This window comes from Gasterosteus aculeatus, chromosome 8 (genome assembly GCF_964276395.1).
Source record: "Gasterosteus aculeatus chromosome 8, fGasAcu3.hap1.1, whole genome shotgun sequence".
Lineage (NCBI taxonomy): Eukaryota > Metazoa > Chordata > Actinopteri > Perciformes > Gasterosteidae > Gasterosteus > Gasterosteus aculeatus.
Window position 1 is genome coordinate 14,416,830 of NC_135695.1, and position 18,780 is coordinate 14,435,609.

An 18,780-nucleotide genomic window follows, 5' to 3' on the forward strand; every position below is an offset into this window, starting at 1 on the left:
GTTTGAGCCGAATTTGTTTGTCCCTCCAGGCGTTACAGAGAAGAGCTAGAGAATGAACGGAGGACACTTGCTCGGCCTAAAAATGTCTAATATCTTTTCAAATGTGGGAATGTTTGAGAACTGATCAAAAGTCACAGAAATAATGGTTAATATTTCAGCCCTACTTCATCTTAGCTCTAATTAGATTAGTCTTCAGCGTTTCTATCAGCACAAAAAAAAAAGGTGAGCCTGATCAACAGTCCGGCCAATATTTTATTGTCAATTAAAGAACCAAAACAAAAACAATACAAATTAACATTTTTTTTTCGTAGTTGACACTTAAATCCGTAGTGCACTTTAAATGCCTCCACGAGAGCGGCGGTTCAAACTCAAAGCGTCTGCTGACTTACGGAGGCTTTTCAGTGGAGCCGAGTGGTCACTTCAGTGATTCCTTTAAAAAGCCGCCTGAAGACATCACTGCTTTTCGTCTCTTTAATACTCGTCTGTGGGAGCTTAGGAATATCTATGACATTTATTGCTTTAAGTACGTTCTGGTAAGAGAGTGTTGACCTCCTGTAGCCTTAAGGCCATAAAGCAAAGCCGGTTGAGGACGGTATGTACTTTGAAGACTAATCCATCAGGTACACAGAAAACGTGCTGAAGGAGTCACAAATGCGTCTGATTAGTCACCAGACAATTTATGCTTTATAGCTAGAAAGTACTGCAATACAACTGTTAAGCTTTGGGGCCTCTAGATGTCATTGAAATAAAGCATTGTCAATTAGTGAGCTTTATAAGGGCTGATAGACATGTTCTTGATAAACAAGGCTAGAGCTGGTTTCCGGTTTCCAGTTTTGAAGCTAAGCTAAGCTAACCAGCTAGAAGGCCCCAGCTACGTGCTTAAGCTTAAACATATTATTTTAAGGGCCAATAATGCTGGGAAACACTGTACTAGACTAAGATCTCTTGGAGAAAAGACAATCACATGAAAGATTTCAGTCCAAGATGGGATACATTTTCATAACAAGGCTGGTGCGCAACAACGGTTATCCATTCGATTGTGGCTCTGTCATTTTGGACTGAACTACTTCATAAATGTAGTTTATTCAAGGTTCATGTTCTTAAACGAACATCATCTAAATGGATAGTGACGTCCCAGCCACTCCCCACCCCCCTCACCAACAACAGCAGACAGACAGACATATCAGTGCAATAAACTCCACTCTATTATTCCAAAACCTGCAACGTTAGAAACAAGTGCTGATTAGGCTGGTGCAAACCTTTTGTGCATGACCGCATATACAGCAGGTAGACATGTGCACGCACGCAAACACACAGCTTTCTCTAATAAACCCACTTACTCACAGCAGCACAAAAACAAAGCTTTCGCAGTTTCATATATTTGCAACACGGCCTGAAACTCTAAAGTTCACTCCGTCTATGAACTCGACATCCCAATGTAACTCCACTGGCCGTTCCAGTCTTAGTTAATTGGTCCCAGAGGCACATGAGCGTGGATGAAGAGCTTAAAACGGGGAAGCAAGCGCGTGGCAGGGAAAGGATATGCTAAATATATCTTCAGACAAAAATAGAAATCTCAATATTAAAAAGAGCCGGATCGTTTGAATACAGTATCTGCACGAGAAAATCTGTCAAAAAAGGGCCAGATTTACATTTTTTACAATTTCAGCTAAGCCAGTAGCCAATCGAATCATTACAACTGTAGGAGCAATATAAACATGGGTACAATAGTCTGATCAAATGGAAAAATAAGTGCCAAAACGTTTAGTGAATCTTTGGTCCTTTTCACACAAGTAACTGCAACTGGCTTACAAAAAATATTCCTGCAAGTCAGATATTTTACAATTCTATACTTTTACTTGTGTGCAAGGAAATGTATGAATAATTATTCATTAAATATTGGGAATGAGCCAATCTCAAGTTTAAGATTTTTTTTAACATATTTTTAAAGAAATCACCATTTAAAAATGTCTTTTTAAAAGTGACAACACTCCCATAAGGAAAAAAATCCAAATCATAAATTACTGTGACACAAAAAAGTAAAGTGCATGTGTTCAAAGTGGAATAGCTTCTGCTAAATGTATGAACAGCGACCAACAACCAATGTAGTAAAAAGCTGCATTAGTTTGCCGTATTGTCACCCAGGCGTGAGAGGACTGGAATATAAAACGTTGTGAGTCACTACAATCATGGTCGCGTTGTGCTCTTCTTTTGAGTCTTCCGTCACCGGGCACTAGGGCCCGCCTCCCTCGTCCTCTTGTTCCTCCATGTTTTTGCGCGCCATCCTCTCTCTGCGCTCTGCCAGCCGCCGGCATCGAGGGCAGTCTTTGCCCTGGCGGAAACAGCCGCTGTGGTAGCACGCGTGGCACTCTGTGGAAAAAAAAAAAAAAAAGGGGGCGAAAAAAAAAATCATTACAAAAACAGTTAAGAAACACATGCGTGTGTGTGCAAAGAAAAAAGGGTTTCACGTGAAGCAGAACAGTTCGAGTCTGACAAAGGGGTGGCGTCCAATAACGTTAACCCGTTGAACCGGTTTGATGATAGTGAGCTGCGATGCATCAAAAAAGGAGCAGCCAATCGCAATGGGACTTGTTGGAGGCAGGGTTGAGGAGGGGAGAATAAAAGAGGCAGGAGTCGGAGGCAGCGCGGCAGAGCGGAGGAGGAACCATGCAGGTGAGCTCGCTGCTCTGGAAGGGTGGGGGCCTCGAGCCACACCCGTAAACCAGTTCAGACACATCTCATTTCTTCCAAAAGAGGCCACAAGAGCACTCTGAAGGACTTTAACGGCAGATCATTATGACGCCGATTCTTCGACTGAAATTCATTTTTGTTTCCATGTTGGCAGAAAAAAAAATTGCCATGCAATGGGAGAGAAAATAAAATGACAAGCAACTCAAAAAAAACCAGTGGCGTTTATTTCATGTTCACACGAGGATGAGGCTTAAATAATAGCAACTAAAACAATAAATTACAGTCATTCAGAGACAGTCTACATTGAAATGAAAACACTACGGCTGTTGATTTCACACAATACGATGAAAGAATTGGTGTGATCCAATCAAGTAGTGTGAAGTAGGCTGGGAGGAAAACAGCAACCACTCCTCCACCGACTCGGGGGGGGGGATGTGTAACAGACCGAACAGAAGCGTCTATGTCTGATGCAGAGCTTTGGCATTGTTTGCCATCGCTGCGCCCCGAGCAGCACAGCGCTCAGAGACAGAAAACTCAACCAGGACCCAAGAGAGCTTCAGTATCGGGCCGACACCCCTGTAACACGAGCCAGACATCCACCACCAAATAGCTGCCAAGTGGGAACCAAAGCCAAGAAACACCACTGAAGTGTAGAGATCAAACCCAAGTGAGCGCAGAGGAAGAATAACTGGACAAAACAATCCCGACACCAAGACGGCTCAAAGAGACGGTAGCAACAGAGAGGCCGACATGCGGGACATCTGATGAACACACTTTAATATTCTTATATACAAATATACCACTCTTCTCTGTACTCAAAGGAATATTTAGACATTTTGGAAGACCCCAATGTGCAGCTTCACTTTAGTGCACAGAGCACCAAGACGTGAACACTTCCACTCTCGCAGCTGAGGAAGCTGCTGCACCCAGACAGGAAATAAAGCATTTTATTCTTCGAAGGGTACAAAAAAAAAAACAAGAGGATACATGTCAGTCTGAACAGGACAAGTCAAGTGGCAGCGCAGCCCTACAATCTACCAACCATAAACGCTGCCAAATGATTAGAGGAGTGGACATCAAGCAGCCTTTAATAAAATCCACTGTTTTATTCAGCAGATTCATCAAATGAGAACCGTTCAGCGAGTCTGTGTATTGTAACTTGAACGATTGTCATTCGGGGGGGGGGGGGGGACTAGTGCATCTCTCGGCTTTACATTCGCTCTTACTCTTGTCCTCCGCCACTCTCAAGACCACAATCTGCATCATGCATCTCCTCAATCTCTCCACTCGCAGGTTTCTCGGCCCCTCTCCCAACCTTCCTGCCTCCGGTTGCCCTCATAGCTTTGCGAGTCTTACGACCCCTCCAGTAAGTGCGAGTTACGACGGCTCCCTCTGGCAGTTCTTCTTCCTCAGAATCCACCTCGCTTTTTCCCGCACTCTCCCCACTTCGCTCCTCCTCTCCTTTGCTCCGCCCTCTGGGGAAGACGGCTAACAGCCGATGAGGTTTTAAAGACTTCCCCGCAGTAAGTTTCTCCTTGTTTTCTGCACCTGACATTTCTCTTTCGGCGGTGTGCTTATGGCCTTCGTCTAAAATTCCCTTCCCCCCATCGCCCTCCGTGCTGACGCTCACTTTGTCCTCACATCCTGCTTTCTCCAGACAGCTTTTTTCTGACCCTTCCTCCTTTACTTCAGTTTTCCGTTCACCCTCTCTCGCTCTTTTGAAAAAACCCATGGCGAGACTCGCTAAGCCCCTCCTAAGTCCTTTCCTCTCTAACTCTACTTCATCTAGACTTTCCGTGCTGCTGTGCGTTTCGCTGTCACTGCCTCTTGTGTCATCTTTTACGACGTCCTCTATTCTGTCTGCGTGAAGAACCTTTAATAAATCGACTTGTTTGTGGCCGTCTCCCCGTCCCTCGCCCTTTCCCCTCTCTTTGCAATATTCCTGCCCGTTTCCTCCCTCTTCTCCTCCTTCGCCCGCCCCCGTCAGTTCCTCCCTCGCCGAATCCGTCCCACCCAACAATTGCTGCCCTTCCTCATTGCCCTTACTCGCGGAGAAAGCTTTCGCCTGTTTCCCGGGGCCGAACAGAACCTGAAATAACCCCCCTCTTCCCTGTCTCTCTCCTGATGCGTCCCCCCTTTCCTCCTGCACGCCACACTGCACCCCTCGCTCTGTGACCCCCTCGCCTCCCTCCCCCTCCCTCCTGTCTTGATAGAGGGCCTTGGCCAGCCTACGGGGTTTGGAGATCTTCCAGTCTCTCCAGGTAAGTGGAGCGGGGGGGCGGAGGGCGGGGGCTCTGATGCCGCCCAGGCCTGCCGCCGGCAGAGGGGGCTCACCTTCGCAGCGCTGGCACTTGTTCAACTGGAAGGGGAAGATGATGTCCTTGTCGTTGCTGCAGAACTCGCACACGAAGCCCTTTGCCTGACACAGCTGGGGGGGGGGGGGGGGGGGGGGGGGTCGATCCAAACAACCGGAGAAAGAAAGAGCGGACATTTGGTTAAGCGGAGAATGTTTTGTCACGTACGTCATGTTTTATCCCCGAGATGAAAATCAACCGGGTTAACTCCCCGCGTTGAAAGAAGTTGCGTGGCGATCTTACCACACAGCCGGCTACGTGCGCGGTACCAAGTTTGAGCAGCTCTTTCATCCTGGGAGCCATTTCCCCGCTGCGCACGGCACTGAGGTCACTGAGGGAGAAGAGATGAAGGTCCTCGGTCAGGTGACCTGGCAGACTGTCAAACTGCTCCAGCACCCTGAGACACACACACACACACACACACACACACACACAAAGTTAGACCTTGCAGGGAGAATAATTATGTTTTACGAATTACGTTAGAACACGTCCCAGCAAGCCTCTTACTCTTTAGCAAAGCGACAGGTCTTGAAGAGGTTTTTCATATGGAACAGCTGCACTCTCAAAACCTAAACAAAAACACAAAATGGAAAAAAAGGCCTCTTGTTACTTAAACGTACACAGACAGAAACACGGAGGCGTGTCGTTGGGTACACGGTGGAAGGAACGGGAGGGTCCGGATCAGCTTACAATAACAGCATATGTGCTGTCAAAGTCTTTAATAACCAATGTCCCCGGGGTGGGGAAGCATCACATTTCTCCTCTCACGATTATCCAGTGGGTATAAGCTACATTGACACACCCAGATGAACAGTTATGAGCCATATTATTGTTTTTAACCCAGTCCTGCCTGATCACACGCATATTGATTTCTTTAATTACAATGGCTTTTTTTTTTTTAAAGGGCCAAACTGGGGAGAGAAAAAGTAGAGAAAACAAGATTGGCTAATGCCCAAGTTCCCATTCTGCGGCTTCTGTGCTCACCCGGACAACCTCCAGAGCTTTGACCTTCTTGTACAGGCCGCTGTTGATGTCACTGGGGTTGAATAGCGGGTCTCCCGCAATCTTGCTTAGCAGGTCCCGGGCAAAGTTGCTGACGTAGTACTTGCTGAAGTCCCACTTCCTCAACACTCGGCCGGGAACCACGGCCTGAGCGTTCTCATGGCAGCACTGGCAGAAGTAACGTCCGAGGTACTCGCAGTACCGCATTCGCTTGATATAATCTGAAGCGTGGACAGGCAGCAGGGACACACGTGGGTAGAGGTGAGAATACATAGAGAACAGGAGGAACAGGAAGCTTTAGCAGGCGGATCCCGATCCCACACAAGCACTTGAGAACTGACGTTGCGACTGCAAATACTTTGGATGCAAATTTTGTTTTTTTAGTGGAAGAATGTTCAAATGCACGTTGATGTTACGTTCATTGCAACTTCATTTTCAACTTTTGCTGGTCGTACCGGGGTCGATGCGGGTACCACAGCCAGCGCAGCGGTAGTTCTGTTTCACGACAAGGATCTTCCTCCTGACAGGGAGAGATAATGGCTATTATGAAAACGGAGACAGAGTGGACGTGGACACGGCCCGGGATGCGTGTCAGTGTGAGGATGTCCATAGCAAATGAATAGCAGAAACATAAATGAATAAACAATGTGAATGGAAAAAAAAGAAGGAAAAAACGGTGTGGACTCACTTGGGGGCGGAATGAATGTTGAAGATGATCTGCGGTCGGGGCGGCGCCCACTCCAGGTTACCCCGAACCCGGATCCTCAGCTTGTAGATGTCGGCGTGTTCGCCATCATCGGGCGAGATGGGCAAAGAGTCGGGGATGGGCAGCAGCTAGGAGCAAAGCAAGTTTTTACAATTGTATGAATGATTTTGCATGTTCAGTTTAATGTGTGGAGAGCATTAAACATCTGCCGGGTACAATATACAAGCAAGATGTTGTACCTTCTGTGGAGCGTCGTGTTCCGCGACCAGCCAGTCGAGCTCAGAGGCTGCAGGAAGCTGCATGCCCTCAAATTGCCTGAGTAAGCCCATGGCTACCGACTCAGCAGAGTTAGACTGGAGGTAGGATGGAGAGCTGAAAATGCAAAGTCAAAAATATAATATTGGGATTAATGAAAATGTGCAATTGATGAGTTATTGGTTGTTATTGACATCCCTAATTACAATACATTGGTTTCCAAGTGTATCGCTATTATGCAGACAAGACATAAAAATAGTATGTGTGTGATGAATTAAATTAAACGGTGTTCAATAATTAAGATGATTATTCTGCATGTGCAGGCGAAACAAGGGAAATAGGAAGTGTGTAACTTACATTGACTCGGAGCTGAGAAAAGACCTGCTGCTGGAGCTTACGCTGCGCTTAATGTCTGCATCTGGAAGACAATAAAACAACAGTTAAATAAAAGACAGACCACTTAGCAGCAGTGTAAAAGTTACACAAGTTTCTATCTGCGGGAAAACAAAATGTAAATTTTTAGATTTGAAAATGATGTTCAGATGATGGCTGTATTTGTGAAAAATAAGTAAAAATGTACAGTTGGTGTTAGTTTGTCACCCTGGGGTTATTTGATATTGCTAACCTGTAATTAATGTTTGGAGAATACATCATTTAAGAGTGTCGCAATTATACACCCAAAAATGAGCCCCACAAAACATCCCCATCTCTGATTCAATTCATTTTTTTAAAAGATAAATTTACAGGTAGCATGCAGGGAAGCCAAAGAAAAAAAGTCAAAACATTGTCGACATGTTGTCTTCAGACACCCCACAAACAACACGTAAGCAAAGACATTCAGCAGTGCTGCTTGGGAAGAACAAGTAGGCGCCTGCATGGATTCTTGGGTGATTAGAGAGACTCATTTCTACCAGAAGAATTAATTCAAAGAACTGGTTTGACGGAGCCAATTCTGCTGGATTACAAGCAGAGGAGGAAAATGGCAAAAAGCATAAATGCAAAAAAGCAGACAGGGCATGGTGAGTGACCCTTAGTGATCTTGTGTCCAGGAGGAGAGTGGGTTGATTTACTTTAGAGATTAAGCAAACTAATTCATCACGGAATTCATAAAAGGAAAGCATGCGATTCAAATGTAGATTTTTAAATTTAAGATCAAATTGAACTGTGGTCTCGCTTTGGTGTGAGGCATGTAGTGGTACTACTCATCAGTACTCAAATTAAGTATGTTGGTTAATTATAATATAAAAATTATAATTAACCAACGCAAACACCTGTTATAAAAGGGCCTTCACAAAGGAACCAATTAATACTGGGCTGACTTTAAAAAGGAAGGATGTGACAGAATGATTTCAGCATTGGTGACGGTGAATAATGTGATGGGTGGATGAATGAATGAATGAATAATCCCTTCAGTTTCAGGGCGCCATGGAATGCACCCCTGTAATTCCCTGGTCTCCTCCTATGAGCCTCTTTACTATTAAAAATTGTGTCCACCAAAGCCCCGGAGCACTGACCAATGAGCAGCAGCACAAGCCGAGCGCACTACTCCAAGCTGAGGCGAGGAGGCAGATGGCGCCGCTCGCCAAATTGAGAACTTTCTACATTCCCTGAACGGTTTAGATACAGTTAAAAATAATACTGGAGAATTATTTAAAAAATAAATAAATAAAAAAAAAACAGTATAAAAACTTCTTTGGAGAAATTAGAGTTTACTTCACAAATCATAAGAAAAGATGAACTGACCAATATTTTTGTTTAAAGCCAATCCCAAATGAAAAGAGAAAATATTTAGTCTCAATGCCTTTGCAACAGCTAAGTACTTTTTCTTTTATTAAGTCTTGTACAGCATGACCTGAGGTGGGAGTACATGAGGTTGAGGTTCATGGTTTAACTATCTCCAGAATCCATCTCATAGCAAACTAGGAAAAAAAACTACCAACTAACGTTGTTTGTGTATTTTTAATAAGTTAAAGACACTTTCGGAATTAACCTACTGACGGTTTTGATAATTGAAATGTTTGAACAAAATCAATATCAGTATGACGAAACAAAGACAAAAAGCTATAAACTGTTGTGGCTGAATTGCCCTTCAGTGTAACAGGAATGATTGAATTCTCACTTTGGAGCGGAGCCCTCGGCTTCCTCTCGGGGGAGACCCCCAGACCCCTCCCCCATCCCCCCGGCACAGTAAACTGGCTGTAAAGTATCATTGTTGAGCCGCACCCAACCTGCAGATACCTGAGAAGAGGGAGGCGAGTGACAGGGAGAGGCCGTTCTGAGACACCGCCAGCAGGGACTGACCCTCACAGCCATCTGAGAGACAGAAACTAACACTCAGCACAACCACAAACATGTTCTCCTCTCCAAACGCGCCGCGTGTTTGTGGCAAACATACGGTAAGCTGCACCGAGACGGTACGTCTGGAAGTCATGCAGTGGCACAGCGCCCACCACGCATGCACACTATGAATGCTCAACCCACAGTGCTGAGAGGTGCAGATATTCACAAGCACTCAACCTCACAAAGTACATGCATTTATGACATCCCACAACCCACGTCAACAGCATCAACGCAAAGCGTGTTCGAAAGTTCCCAAATGTTAGTGAATAGTTTGTTGAGGTTAACATTCGTCACACAAAACGGAACTCTAAATCTGATTAATCTATTCAGAGGAGAAAGTTGAAGTTTTGTGAACACAGCTTCTCCAGCTCAAACGCACCCAACCAACTGATCAGAACCGTATAGAATCAGACACGTGGAGACTCGCATGACCGCAATGTTCGTGTGAATGAATACGTAAAAACGTGACATGCTGGTTAGCAACATGAAGCAAGGGTGGTGATCAGCTTATGAATTATGACTAGAACAGAAACAAATTCAAATGACACTTTTAAAATACATTTTGAAACTATGTAATAAATATTTGGTCAAAGTTCAAATCTTGGATTAATCCTATGTGGTAACTGCATTGTATCACTGTAGCTTGTTGATCATCAAGTAAACATACCAGCTGTGCACAAAATGTGCGTTACATGTGGGAATGGTTGACACTGATTAGCAACCAAAAAACAAAGACACTCCTTTTGGGGTTTCCCTGTTCCCTCTCTCTACCTCGTAGTTCGCACTCCTCCACCTCCTCAGCCGAGCCGGAGTCAGAGAGGCCCTGGTAGGAGTCCTGAGAGCTCCTCCTGGAGCCTCCGCTGTCAGTGGAGTGGACGACTGAAGGAGGAGGAGAAGGAGACAAGGGGTTGAGCAAAGGACAATAGAAATAGACTGCTTTGCTCAACACACTCGAGCTGCACACACAAAGCTGCCTGAATGAAAACAAGTAAACCAGAGTGGATGTTAATGTGAAATGAATTGAATGAACACTGATTTTGTTAAATGACCTAAATTCAAATAGAATTAGAAAGTGGGAGGGGCCATATGTAACAAACACTTCACTAGGAAAGGGCATAGCGTGTCCATTCAGTCAGATTCAACAGCTGCTCGGTACTCGTGTTGCCTTACTGTGGGAGTTTGCGCATGGCGGCACACGACTGCATCTGATCAGCTGCCTGCGCAGTCGGATCTTCTGTTTGAGCTGCTGGATCTCAGAGTCGCTGTCTCCCTCTTCCTCGCCCTCCTCTTCCTGACGCCGCAGGTTGTACTTCATCAGCTCGATGGCAGCAATGAGGGACTCTGAAATGCTGAAATGAGCATTTTCCTATAGAACATAGAGAAATATTGTGGATCCGTCAGAGACCAGAATTTTTAAGCGCCTTTTTTATCCAGAATTTGATTTTAAAAAATTGGGTTGGTTTTGTTGCTGCATTTGTAAAGCCATATGAAATGCCTCAATTTTGTACGAACACTGAATGTAATCAGTTTGACTAAATAAGGGACCAATTCACTGATCAATCAGCACCAAAAATAGTTGGAGTTAGTCCCGTGCTGAAAATGGACCCTGACCTTCTCAAGGTCAGCACAGCTGCCAAAGTCCTGCTCTGACAGGTAGCTGATGAGGCTCTGACCCTGCGACGGCTTCCTGAACATCCCATCGGGAACACTGTCGACCTGGGACACATCTGTAGGAACCACAACAGAAAATAAATCAATCACCTGGAAAAACTGAAGGAAATAAATACTCTAAGCTTTCCAAAAGCCAACTCCATGATGTCAGAGTATCTTATGTACACCAGACTACCAATAACATATACAGACACACCTCAACCTTTTGTATGAGTGTCACATCTACGGAGCAGCTGACTCACTCGCTACATTCACATTTAGAAACATATCAGGTCAGTTTTCCTGTTCAACTTCCTTCCATATTGTGTGGACTTTCTCTTCCTCAAATATTCCTTTCAATTTTTTTTTTTTTTTTTTTTTTATATATAAATTAAAAAAAAAATTAATAACAGGATAAGAGCAAAGCCCTTTGTACTATTGCACTCCTTTTAAGAGCATCATAACTGTAAAAGCAGAAAACTCACGAGACTCCATGTAGAGGGAACTGGAAGAGCTTGTTTCTTCAGAGGGAGGCGAGAAAGGGCTGTAATTCGTTGTACCGCAGTCGTCCCCAACGGATTCTGAGGGGAAGAGAGTCTCTGTTAAGTGTCGTTTTTGTCCACACTAAAACAAATACAGAATGATTTGAGGTTAATTGGAACATGCGTCACCATTCATACACAAAGCAGGTTAAAACAAATCAGTAAAGTCTATGGAGATGGCTGACTTTATTGCATGCAGAAACAAAAACATGACATTTGACCTTTGTCAGTGTGACGACTTCATTCAGGGATGTACAGAAGAAATCTGTCCATCCAGTGATACAGAACTGACATACTTTACATACAAATGCTGTAGAGACATCATTCTAAATGACAATGACTCACACGCCACTAGCTTAAATCTAATGGAATGAATATGTTTACACAACCGTCATATATAAACGGTCATAATACTTTCAATACAACACTGGTTATGACAAATGTGTGCTAGGGCATCAACACAACACTGAAAGGGGTCATTCATGGCCTCATCACGTAGTTTGACCTGAGTAACACCAACCAAAACAGTTGCGAAAAAGCAAAAAAAGACGTCAAGAGGAAAAAGCACATATTGAGACTTGAAATGAGAGGGATAGAAAGCGTTTCCCAGCATGCAGAGGAAAATAGGGGTGTAGTGATGGAGCACAGAGGAACTGCACTGCCAACCTGCTACCGGATCTTCTATTATTATGGTGATTTTTCGGTGGCCCCCTCCTTTGCACAAACAGTAAAAGAGAGAAGGATAGAGCAGAAGGAGAGAAAGTTACCTCAAGCCAAGGAGGAGAAACAGTGAGCAACGAGAATTGAGAAGTTAATTCAGAAACGTTTAGAACCCTCAAGACCGGAACTGTGCTAATTGGGAGAGAATGCGTGGCCTCGCCACATCTTAGAGTGAAAAATACAACAGATAAGAGTATTCAGGCACAGCCCAGAACCAGGACCTCACATTTAAGTTGAGCAAAAAGGAACAGAATTGTGATCAAAAAAGTGTTCTACGCAACTGCAGCAAACTGAGAAGTCACGCTACAGCAGGTTGTGCCGGTAGAAGAAGATCTTGGGCGTCACTGATTTTCCCATTAATGTATTACTTTTATTGCTGACTCCAACAGACAAGTAAGACCAACGTTTTCAGTTTCTTTGCATAGCACATTTAAAAAAGGACACGGCAACGGTCAACAGGGGTTTCCTGCCACGCTTCTTTTTTTTTTGGTTCAATGTTTCTAATTCAATACAACACACAAATAGACCAGTTATTCACACAAGTTGATTTTTCTCACCGTTCTTCATTTTCTGACTGACCCCTGTGTCAGAAAATGAGCGGGTGTGTCCCCTGGGCGCCCGGCCCGGCCCCCTCTGGCCCGCTGAGAAAGACGAGCGCCTGTGTGGGGGCGGAGCTAAGGCCGGGGCAACGCCCTGCTCGCTGCTGTCGGTGGAGTTTGGAGAGTCAAAGCGGCTGCGTTGCCCCAGGTTACCAATAGCCAGGTACTCCGGACCATCGTCGTAGTCGGCGTCACCAGAGTCCCCGGCCTCAGGCTGAAGGGAGGGGGACGAGGGGGGCTCCGAGAGCGAGATGCTAGGGACCGAGACGGAGCCAGGAGGGGGTGTCCCACCCCTCCCGCTCTCCCCTGGCTTGGACACACACGGAGCTCCCCGGCTGCTGGCTGGAAAGGAAGTGTCTGCAACAGAGCAGGTGGATAACGGAAGATGGATCAGGACGCCGTGTCACAGACCTGCTTCAGTTTCTTTCACAAGCTTAGGGACTGGTTTTAATTCATTCAAAAAGAACATTATGTAAAAACACCAGTTAGAAAGAAAACTATATTGATTAAACAGCATGAACAACTCCACAAACCCCTTTAAAAACAACTCCACTCATCACCCTTTCCTCACTTGTGCAGTTGCCGTTGTTGTTTTGGGATCCAACTCCTGTCGTGTTCCCAGAGTTGTGGCTGGCGGCGACTGTTTCTCTGAGGGAGCAGAAGGAGGTGGTGAGTCTGCGATTTAGAGATTCTCTTGTGGGAGCAGAGTCAGCGTTCCTCCAAACGGCGCCGGGCCCAGGTAACACACACAGGCTCTGGCTCTTCAAAAGGCCCAGACATGGTGGGCCCTTCAGAGGAGACAGCTGGAGAGAAGGGAGAGGTGCAAAATGTCAGGCCATATCCAGAGTGTCCTCCTTTTGGTTTCCTTCATTTTTCATTCTAGACTGGTCATCTGAAACACACGACACGACTGATAACGACGTTGTAAACACACCATCGCGTTTCCTTATGTTCAACAGATAAATTACATTAAAAATACATACTTTACACAATGGAGTAAATAAAATCCCAATCCACTAGACAAAAACTGATTACAGATAATGAACAAACAATTGAAATAGATACAATAAATGCCTTCAGAGTACCTTGACTTTATCCAAGTTGTTTCAAAACACTCACCCCGAACGCGTCTACTTGGGCCAGCAGCTTGGGGTTATTCTGCTCCACAGCTTCCAGACACTGGAACATGGCGGTCACATGGGGCTCGCTCAGCAGAAAGGCATCCTCTGAAAGGCCGACACAGACGGAGAGGTAAGGAAATAAGATAACGACAGGGATCATGCATAAATAAAGTGAAGACAGAAAGAGAAAGCGAAAGAGGAGAGAACACAGAAATATTTAGCTGCTTCATACTTTTGTTACACCAATGTTTCACAACAATGTTGTCTACACTAAACTGGACTATATGTGTGCCCCATCGTGATGATCATTACAGCTCACCATTATAATATTTCCGTGTGTGCCCCAGGTGCCGGAGCAGAGGTCGTAGCTGAGCCGACAGCAGGTGAACCTGTAAGCTGTGGAGGAGCCAGCGCTCGGCCTTGTAGCTCTCGCCGCCGGTACTCTGCTGCATCCCGCTGCTCAGCACCGGCTGCAGCTGACTGAACTGTGGACGGATGGAGGGGAGAAAACAGCAGAAATAGTGTCTGTTCTCATTTGTTATTTTGTCAACAAGGTCTGTTAACTCAACAGCACAACATACAGGAGATCTCGTTGCTAATCTTTACTATTTACACCAAACATGCGGCAGTTTGTTGACGGCCCAGTTTGTGTGAGCCTCCGACAATGTACTGTTGCACAATCAAGAGTGGACTGTTCTCCACAACACAACTACAAAAAACAGACATTTTAGGAAGTGCAGTGACCGGACACAAGTGCAAATGTGAACAACAGACCTCGCAGGCTCTCTGAATTCCCCACCCATTGTCACGGTACAAAAAACGACACCACTGATGAGCTAAAGAAGAGTATGTTTCCTTTTGCATTGGGTACGGTTATTACTTCAGTTGGCCGGAAGCTGCTTAAGAGAGTGAGTCGTGCAGCACTACATATTTTCATATCATCACATAGCCAAATATTTCAGGGAACACAATAGAAAGTGTTCTGCATAGTAAATTCACAGTCTCCATGCACACTCCCGACCCTCACGTCGCTGACAGGAGATCCTACCTGTTCAACGTGCGAGGCGAGGTGGGGGCTGATGTAGCGCACGCACCACACAAACGGCCAGTAGTCTCTCTTCTTGTAGTACACCTGTAACACAGAACCAGAATGGGCATCGGTCACAGAGAGCCGGCATTGATAAACACAAGACGCCCCTATGGAGAACTTACAACATCCATTCCTGACCAGCTATGGGTGGGTGAGAAACCTCAGATAAATAGAACGACGAGGCAGATACTGTGGTCTGTTGTCCGATGGTGTGGTCGTAGGGTTATGGGTCAAACTTGGATTTAATTGCTCCTCCGTGCTTAAACACAAGCCTTTATTGCAGGCCAAAGCTAAATGTCAGAGCTAATCAGTCAGAGCAAGCAGGAAGTCATGCAGAAAATGATCAGTAATCTGTTGGCAACACATGGCAAGCACTCAAAAAGGAAAGGGTGACATCGGCCAGATGATGAGCCTGAGTGCAGACCTGCTCGTTCTTCAGCCCATGGCTCAGGATGTTGTTCATGTCCTTGTGAAGCCGCTGCAAGCCGCCATAACGAGACCACACATTGGGATTGTTGGTGGACACGAGACCCTCGACTGTGGTCTTTAGGCTGAAGAGCAGCTTCCAGTGCTCCCTCCTGTAAGGTACAGAGGGCAGCAGGAAGGAGTGGGAAAGGTCGAAGGAGGAAGTTTAGGAATGAGGAAGGAGGTGAAGAAGTGCTGGTGTCAGCAGTGCTGTGGCTTCAATCGTCACCCAGAAGGAAAATGCTTTTCCTGAAAATTAAAACCCCAGCAGTTTAACTACGCTGCACACTGTGACTAAGGGTGCTTACCGTGAACATTTTAGCCGAAATTTCCTAAATAGACAAATATGCGACTATACACTTACTCACTACCTAATAAAGCATGACGTTTTCCAAAAATCCAGGGTTTAAGACATTTTTGACCCAGCTGACATTGGCACAGAGTTTGGATATATGTACATTTGAAGCATTGATGTTATTCTTTTCTTATATAAACTGGGACCTTCCCGAAGGCTCTGTTGGCATTACAAGCCACAAATACTAGGTAGACCGGTTGCTGTGTTGGATACAAGACCTCATATTGGGTCATATTCTCTGAGAGCCATAGAGCGTTGGCTCATCTCCTGGAAATGCTCTTTTCCCCCTTTAGTCAGCAGTCTAACTGAATGCTATTTAGAAAAAGTCACAACTGCAGCAACACTTGAAGGCTTTCTTTTAGTGTGGGATCATTTTACATCCCATCGTACGTGAAAATGGTAAGTATAAATGAGACTACAGGTAAGTAGTGTTGAATGCTAGAAAACATTATAATATAAAAAGAGGCCAAACTTTAGTTCAAATTTAAGTCCAAAATGAAATCCAAGACAAAAAAGGCCCTTTCTGTTTTGTGTAAGATCAATCTAGGTATCGCAGTCATGCAGCCTCACTGACTAACCCGCAATAGAGGATTATTTTAGTTTTTTTTTTTTTTTTTTGAGGACTCACAATCATCATCAGGCAGCGAGCGAGGTAAAATATAACACTTATAACAACTAGGAAGGGCACATTTATGAACAACAAGAGCCGCAGGGCTGACAATTCACATCCTGTAACATAGAAAGAGGCTGGCCGAATGTCACAGAACATTCCCCACATGCTACACAACCCTGTGTGTGTGTGTGTGTGTGTGTGTGTGTGTGTGTGTGTGTGTGTGTGTGTGTGTGTGTGTGTGTGTGTGTGTGTGTGTCATCCATTGGTTTGTTGGAGGCGGAAGGCTGAGGAAGAGGTTGTTTATCTTTAAAAAGGGTCAACTCTGTTTCTGCGTGTTTGCGATAGTGAGCATCCCAGGGCACTATACAGACATCTACTGCTAAACGAATCCTCACAACACTCAACGGGGAATAAATGTTGTTCCGACTGAACGCAGTCGAACGAAAATGAGCAAACTCGTGCAACATTTCCCGTCAAACGAACGCTTCCAGTACGTTAATCGCACCGTCAAGGCATGCGGGCGTTTTTGACATGTCGGGTTGTGTATAAAACTTTAGCTGTGTCAATGCGTCAACCTTCTACAATCAAAATCGTTATTTTTCCATTTCATATATTGTATATATATAAAACATATTGCACTATACAACACGCGACTGTCATTAGCCATGTGACGTAAACTGTCAAACTTCATCCGGCCACCGGCTAGCTAGCAGTTAGCTAGCAGTTAGCTGGCACTCTTAACAACAGGTATTGGCGATTAACACGTGCGAACGCATTCGGAAACCTAGTAAACATTTAGCGCCGAGTCAATCGGTTGATCTTTGAGTCAAACGTTCTGACAAGTTTCGCAGTTGGCTCGTGCGGTTTGCTCTAAGTCGTCCAACACTGACCTGTCAGTTAGCCTAGCTGAGCCACTAGCTAGCGCTCCTGTGTCAGTAATCCACCAGCGAACTAGATGGGCTAACGTTAGCTAACTTAGTAAACGTTATCCGACATGGTAACAACTGATTCAGTTCATGGGATTTATGGTTACAGACAAAATACAGACACGCAGACAATCGTGAGTTAGCAACTAGCTTCTTAGCAATACGTTCCTAGTTGTGGCATTTATTCAACAAGCGTTATTCTTAGCACAGCTAGCCGGTTAACAAGCCCAGCCCAGGCTGTCACTCACCGGCGCTCTTCCGCCTCTCCCTCCGCAGACACCTCCATGTCATCCAGAAGGAATCGAGTACCGTAAAACCCCGCCAGCTTTCCCGGATTTCCAAATATCTACTTTCGTAGAACAGATGCGCCCCCCCAGTAGTGGGGTAGCTTGAGGCAATTAATCTGACTTCCAGTCTTCCGCCATCTCCGCACCGCCTGGCCGCGCTGCGAATCAAAACAGTGAAGGCCGCGTGACCCGCTATCATCAGCGAGTGGGCGGTGACGTCATCTGCTCTGCCCACCTTTTCACGATGACCACGCTTTTCACTTTTTCACGGAATAACACTAGGGTTCATTTCCCTCCGTGGTTTTCCAACGGGTGAACCGCTTTCATCATTTAAACACGAGCTCAAACGCTCTAATGTGGCTCTTAAAAAAATAGAGCGATTTTTAGAGACACAGTCATCAGTGCCACCTGCTGTACATGAACACGGTTTCACGTGTGACTGCTGCCCTCTGTTTGAACTCACACGTATTTTTATCCACTCGTTTCCTCCTGAGTGCTACTGTATTTTGTTAATTAAAACTTTTTTTCTTTTTTTTAAAGTTTCAATATATGTTTTTAATTTTGGTGGTTAGAGTATAGCATTTGCCCTAAGACAACATAAGCCTTTACTGACCTCAAGAGGTGGACATTCAGACAGAGATAACTTCAGATACATAGAGAAAGTCAAAATAATAATAAGAGTTGTAGTTCAAAAAATTAAATATATATATATTTAGACGCCCCCCGCGACCCTGTGTGCAGGATAAGCGGCTTGACAATGGATGGATGGATGGATGGATATATTTAGACGTTTTGAAAAACGTTCTACCCAAAACAGTTGAAGACAGAAGTAGCAGAGTTGGCACATCTGGTTTGTGAAAACACTGTATACTAAACTGAAATATAGCCTGATGATGTACTGACATTTTGTGTTTGTCTATATTGAAATAGAACATTTTTTATCTTCAGTGGAGACCTAGAACAAGATGATTCGTACCTACGAATCGTCTTGTTATAGCTATATATATATATATATATATATATATAGCTATATATTATACCGTCATTCAGAGAAGGGATTCATT

At 44.9% G+C, this 18,780-nt stretch overlaps 1 protein-coding gene across 4 annotated transcripts; it reads right to left on the reverse strand.

Annotated features, from left to right (window-relative positions):
- Positions 1 to 234: 234 nt before the first annotated feature.
- Positions 235 to 18,185, reverse strand: rubcn (rubicon autophagy regulator). 4 transcript variants are annotated; one of them, XM_040184277.2, is made up of 22 exons: positions 17,678 to 18,185; positions 15,495 to 15,648; positions 15,029 to 15,112; positions 14,300 to 14,465; positions 13,979 to 14,085; positions 13,431 to 13,662; positions 12,818 to 13,216; positions 12,207 to 12,254; positions 11,484 to 11,579; positions 10,960 to 11,075; positions 10,519 to 10,714; positions 10,120 to 10,227; positions 9,247 to 9,321; positions 7,366 to 7,426; positions 6,993 to 7,125; positions 6,736 to 6,881; positions 6,503 to 6,567; positions 6,030 to 6,268; positions 5,553 to 5,614; positions 5,289 to 5,442; positions 5,026 to 5,119; positions 235 to 2,370 (listed from the first exon to the last, which is right to left on the reverse strand). In XM_040184277.2, exons 1-22 carry the CDS (start codon positions 17,713 to 17,715, stop codon positions 2,234 to 2,236), a joined length of 2,910 nt encoding a protein of 969 aa, XP_040040211.2. In that variant the 5' UTR covers positions 17,716 to 18,185; the 3' UTR covers positions 235 to 2,233. The 4 variants fall into 4 exon arrangements, with proteins under 4 accessions (XP_040040211.2, XP_040040212.2, XP_040040213.2 ...); XM_040184278.2 differs by lacking the exon at positions 12,207 to 12,254; XM_040184279.2 differs by lacking the exon at positions 9,247 to 9,321.
- Between the last annotated feature and the right edge of the window lie 595 nt (positions 18,186 to 18,780).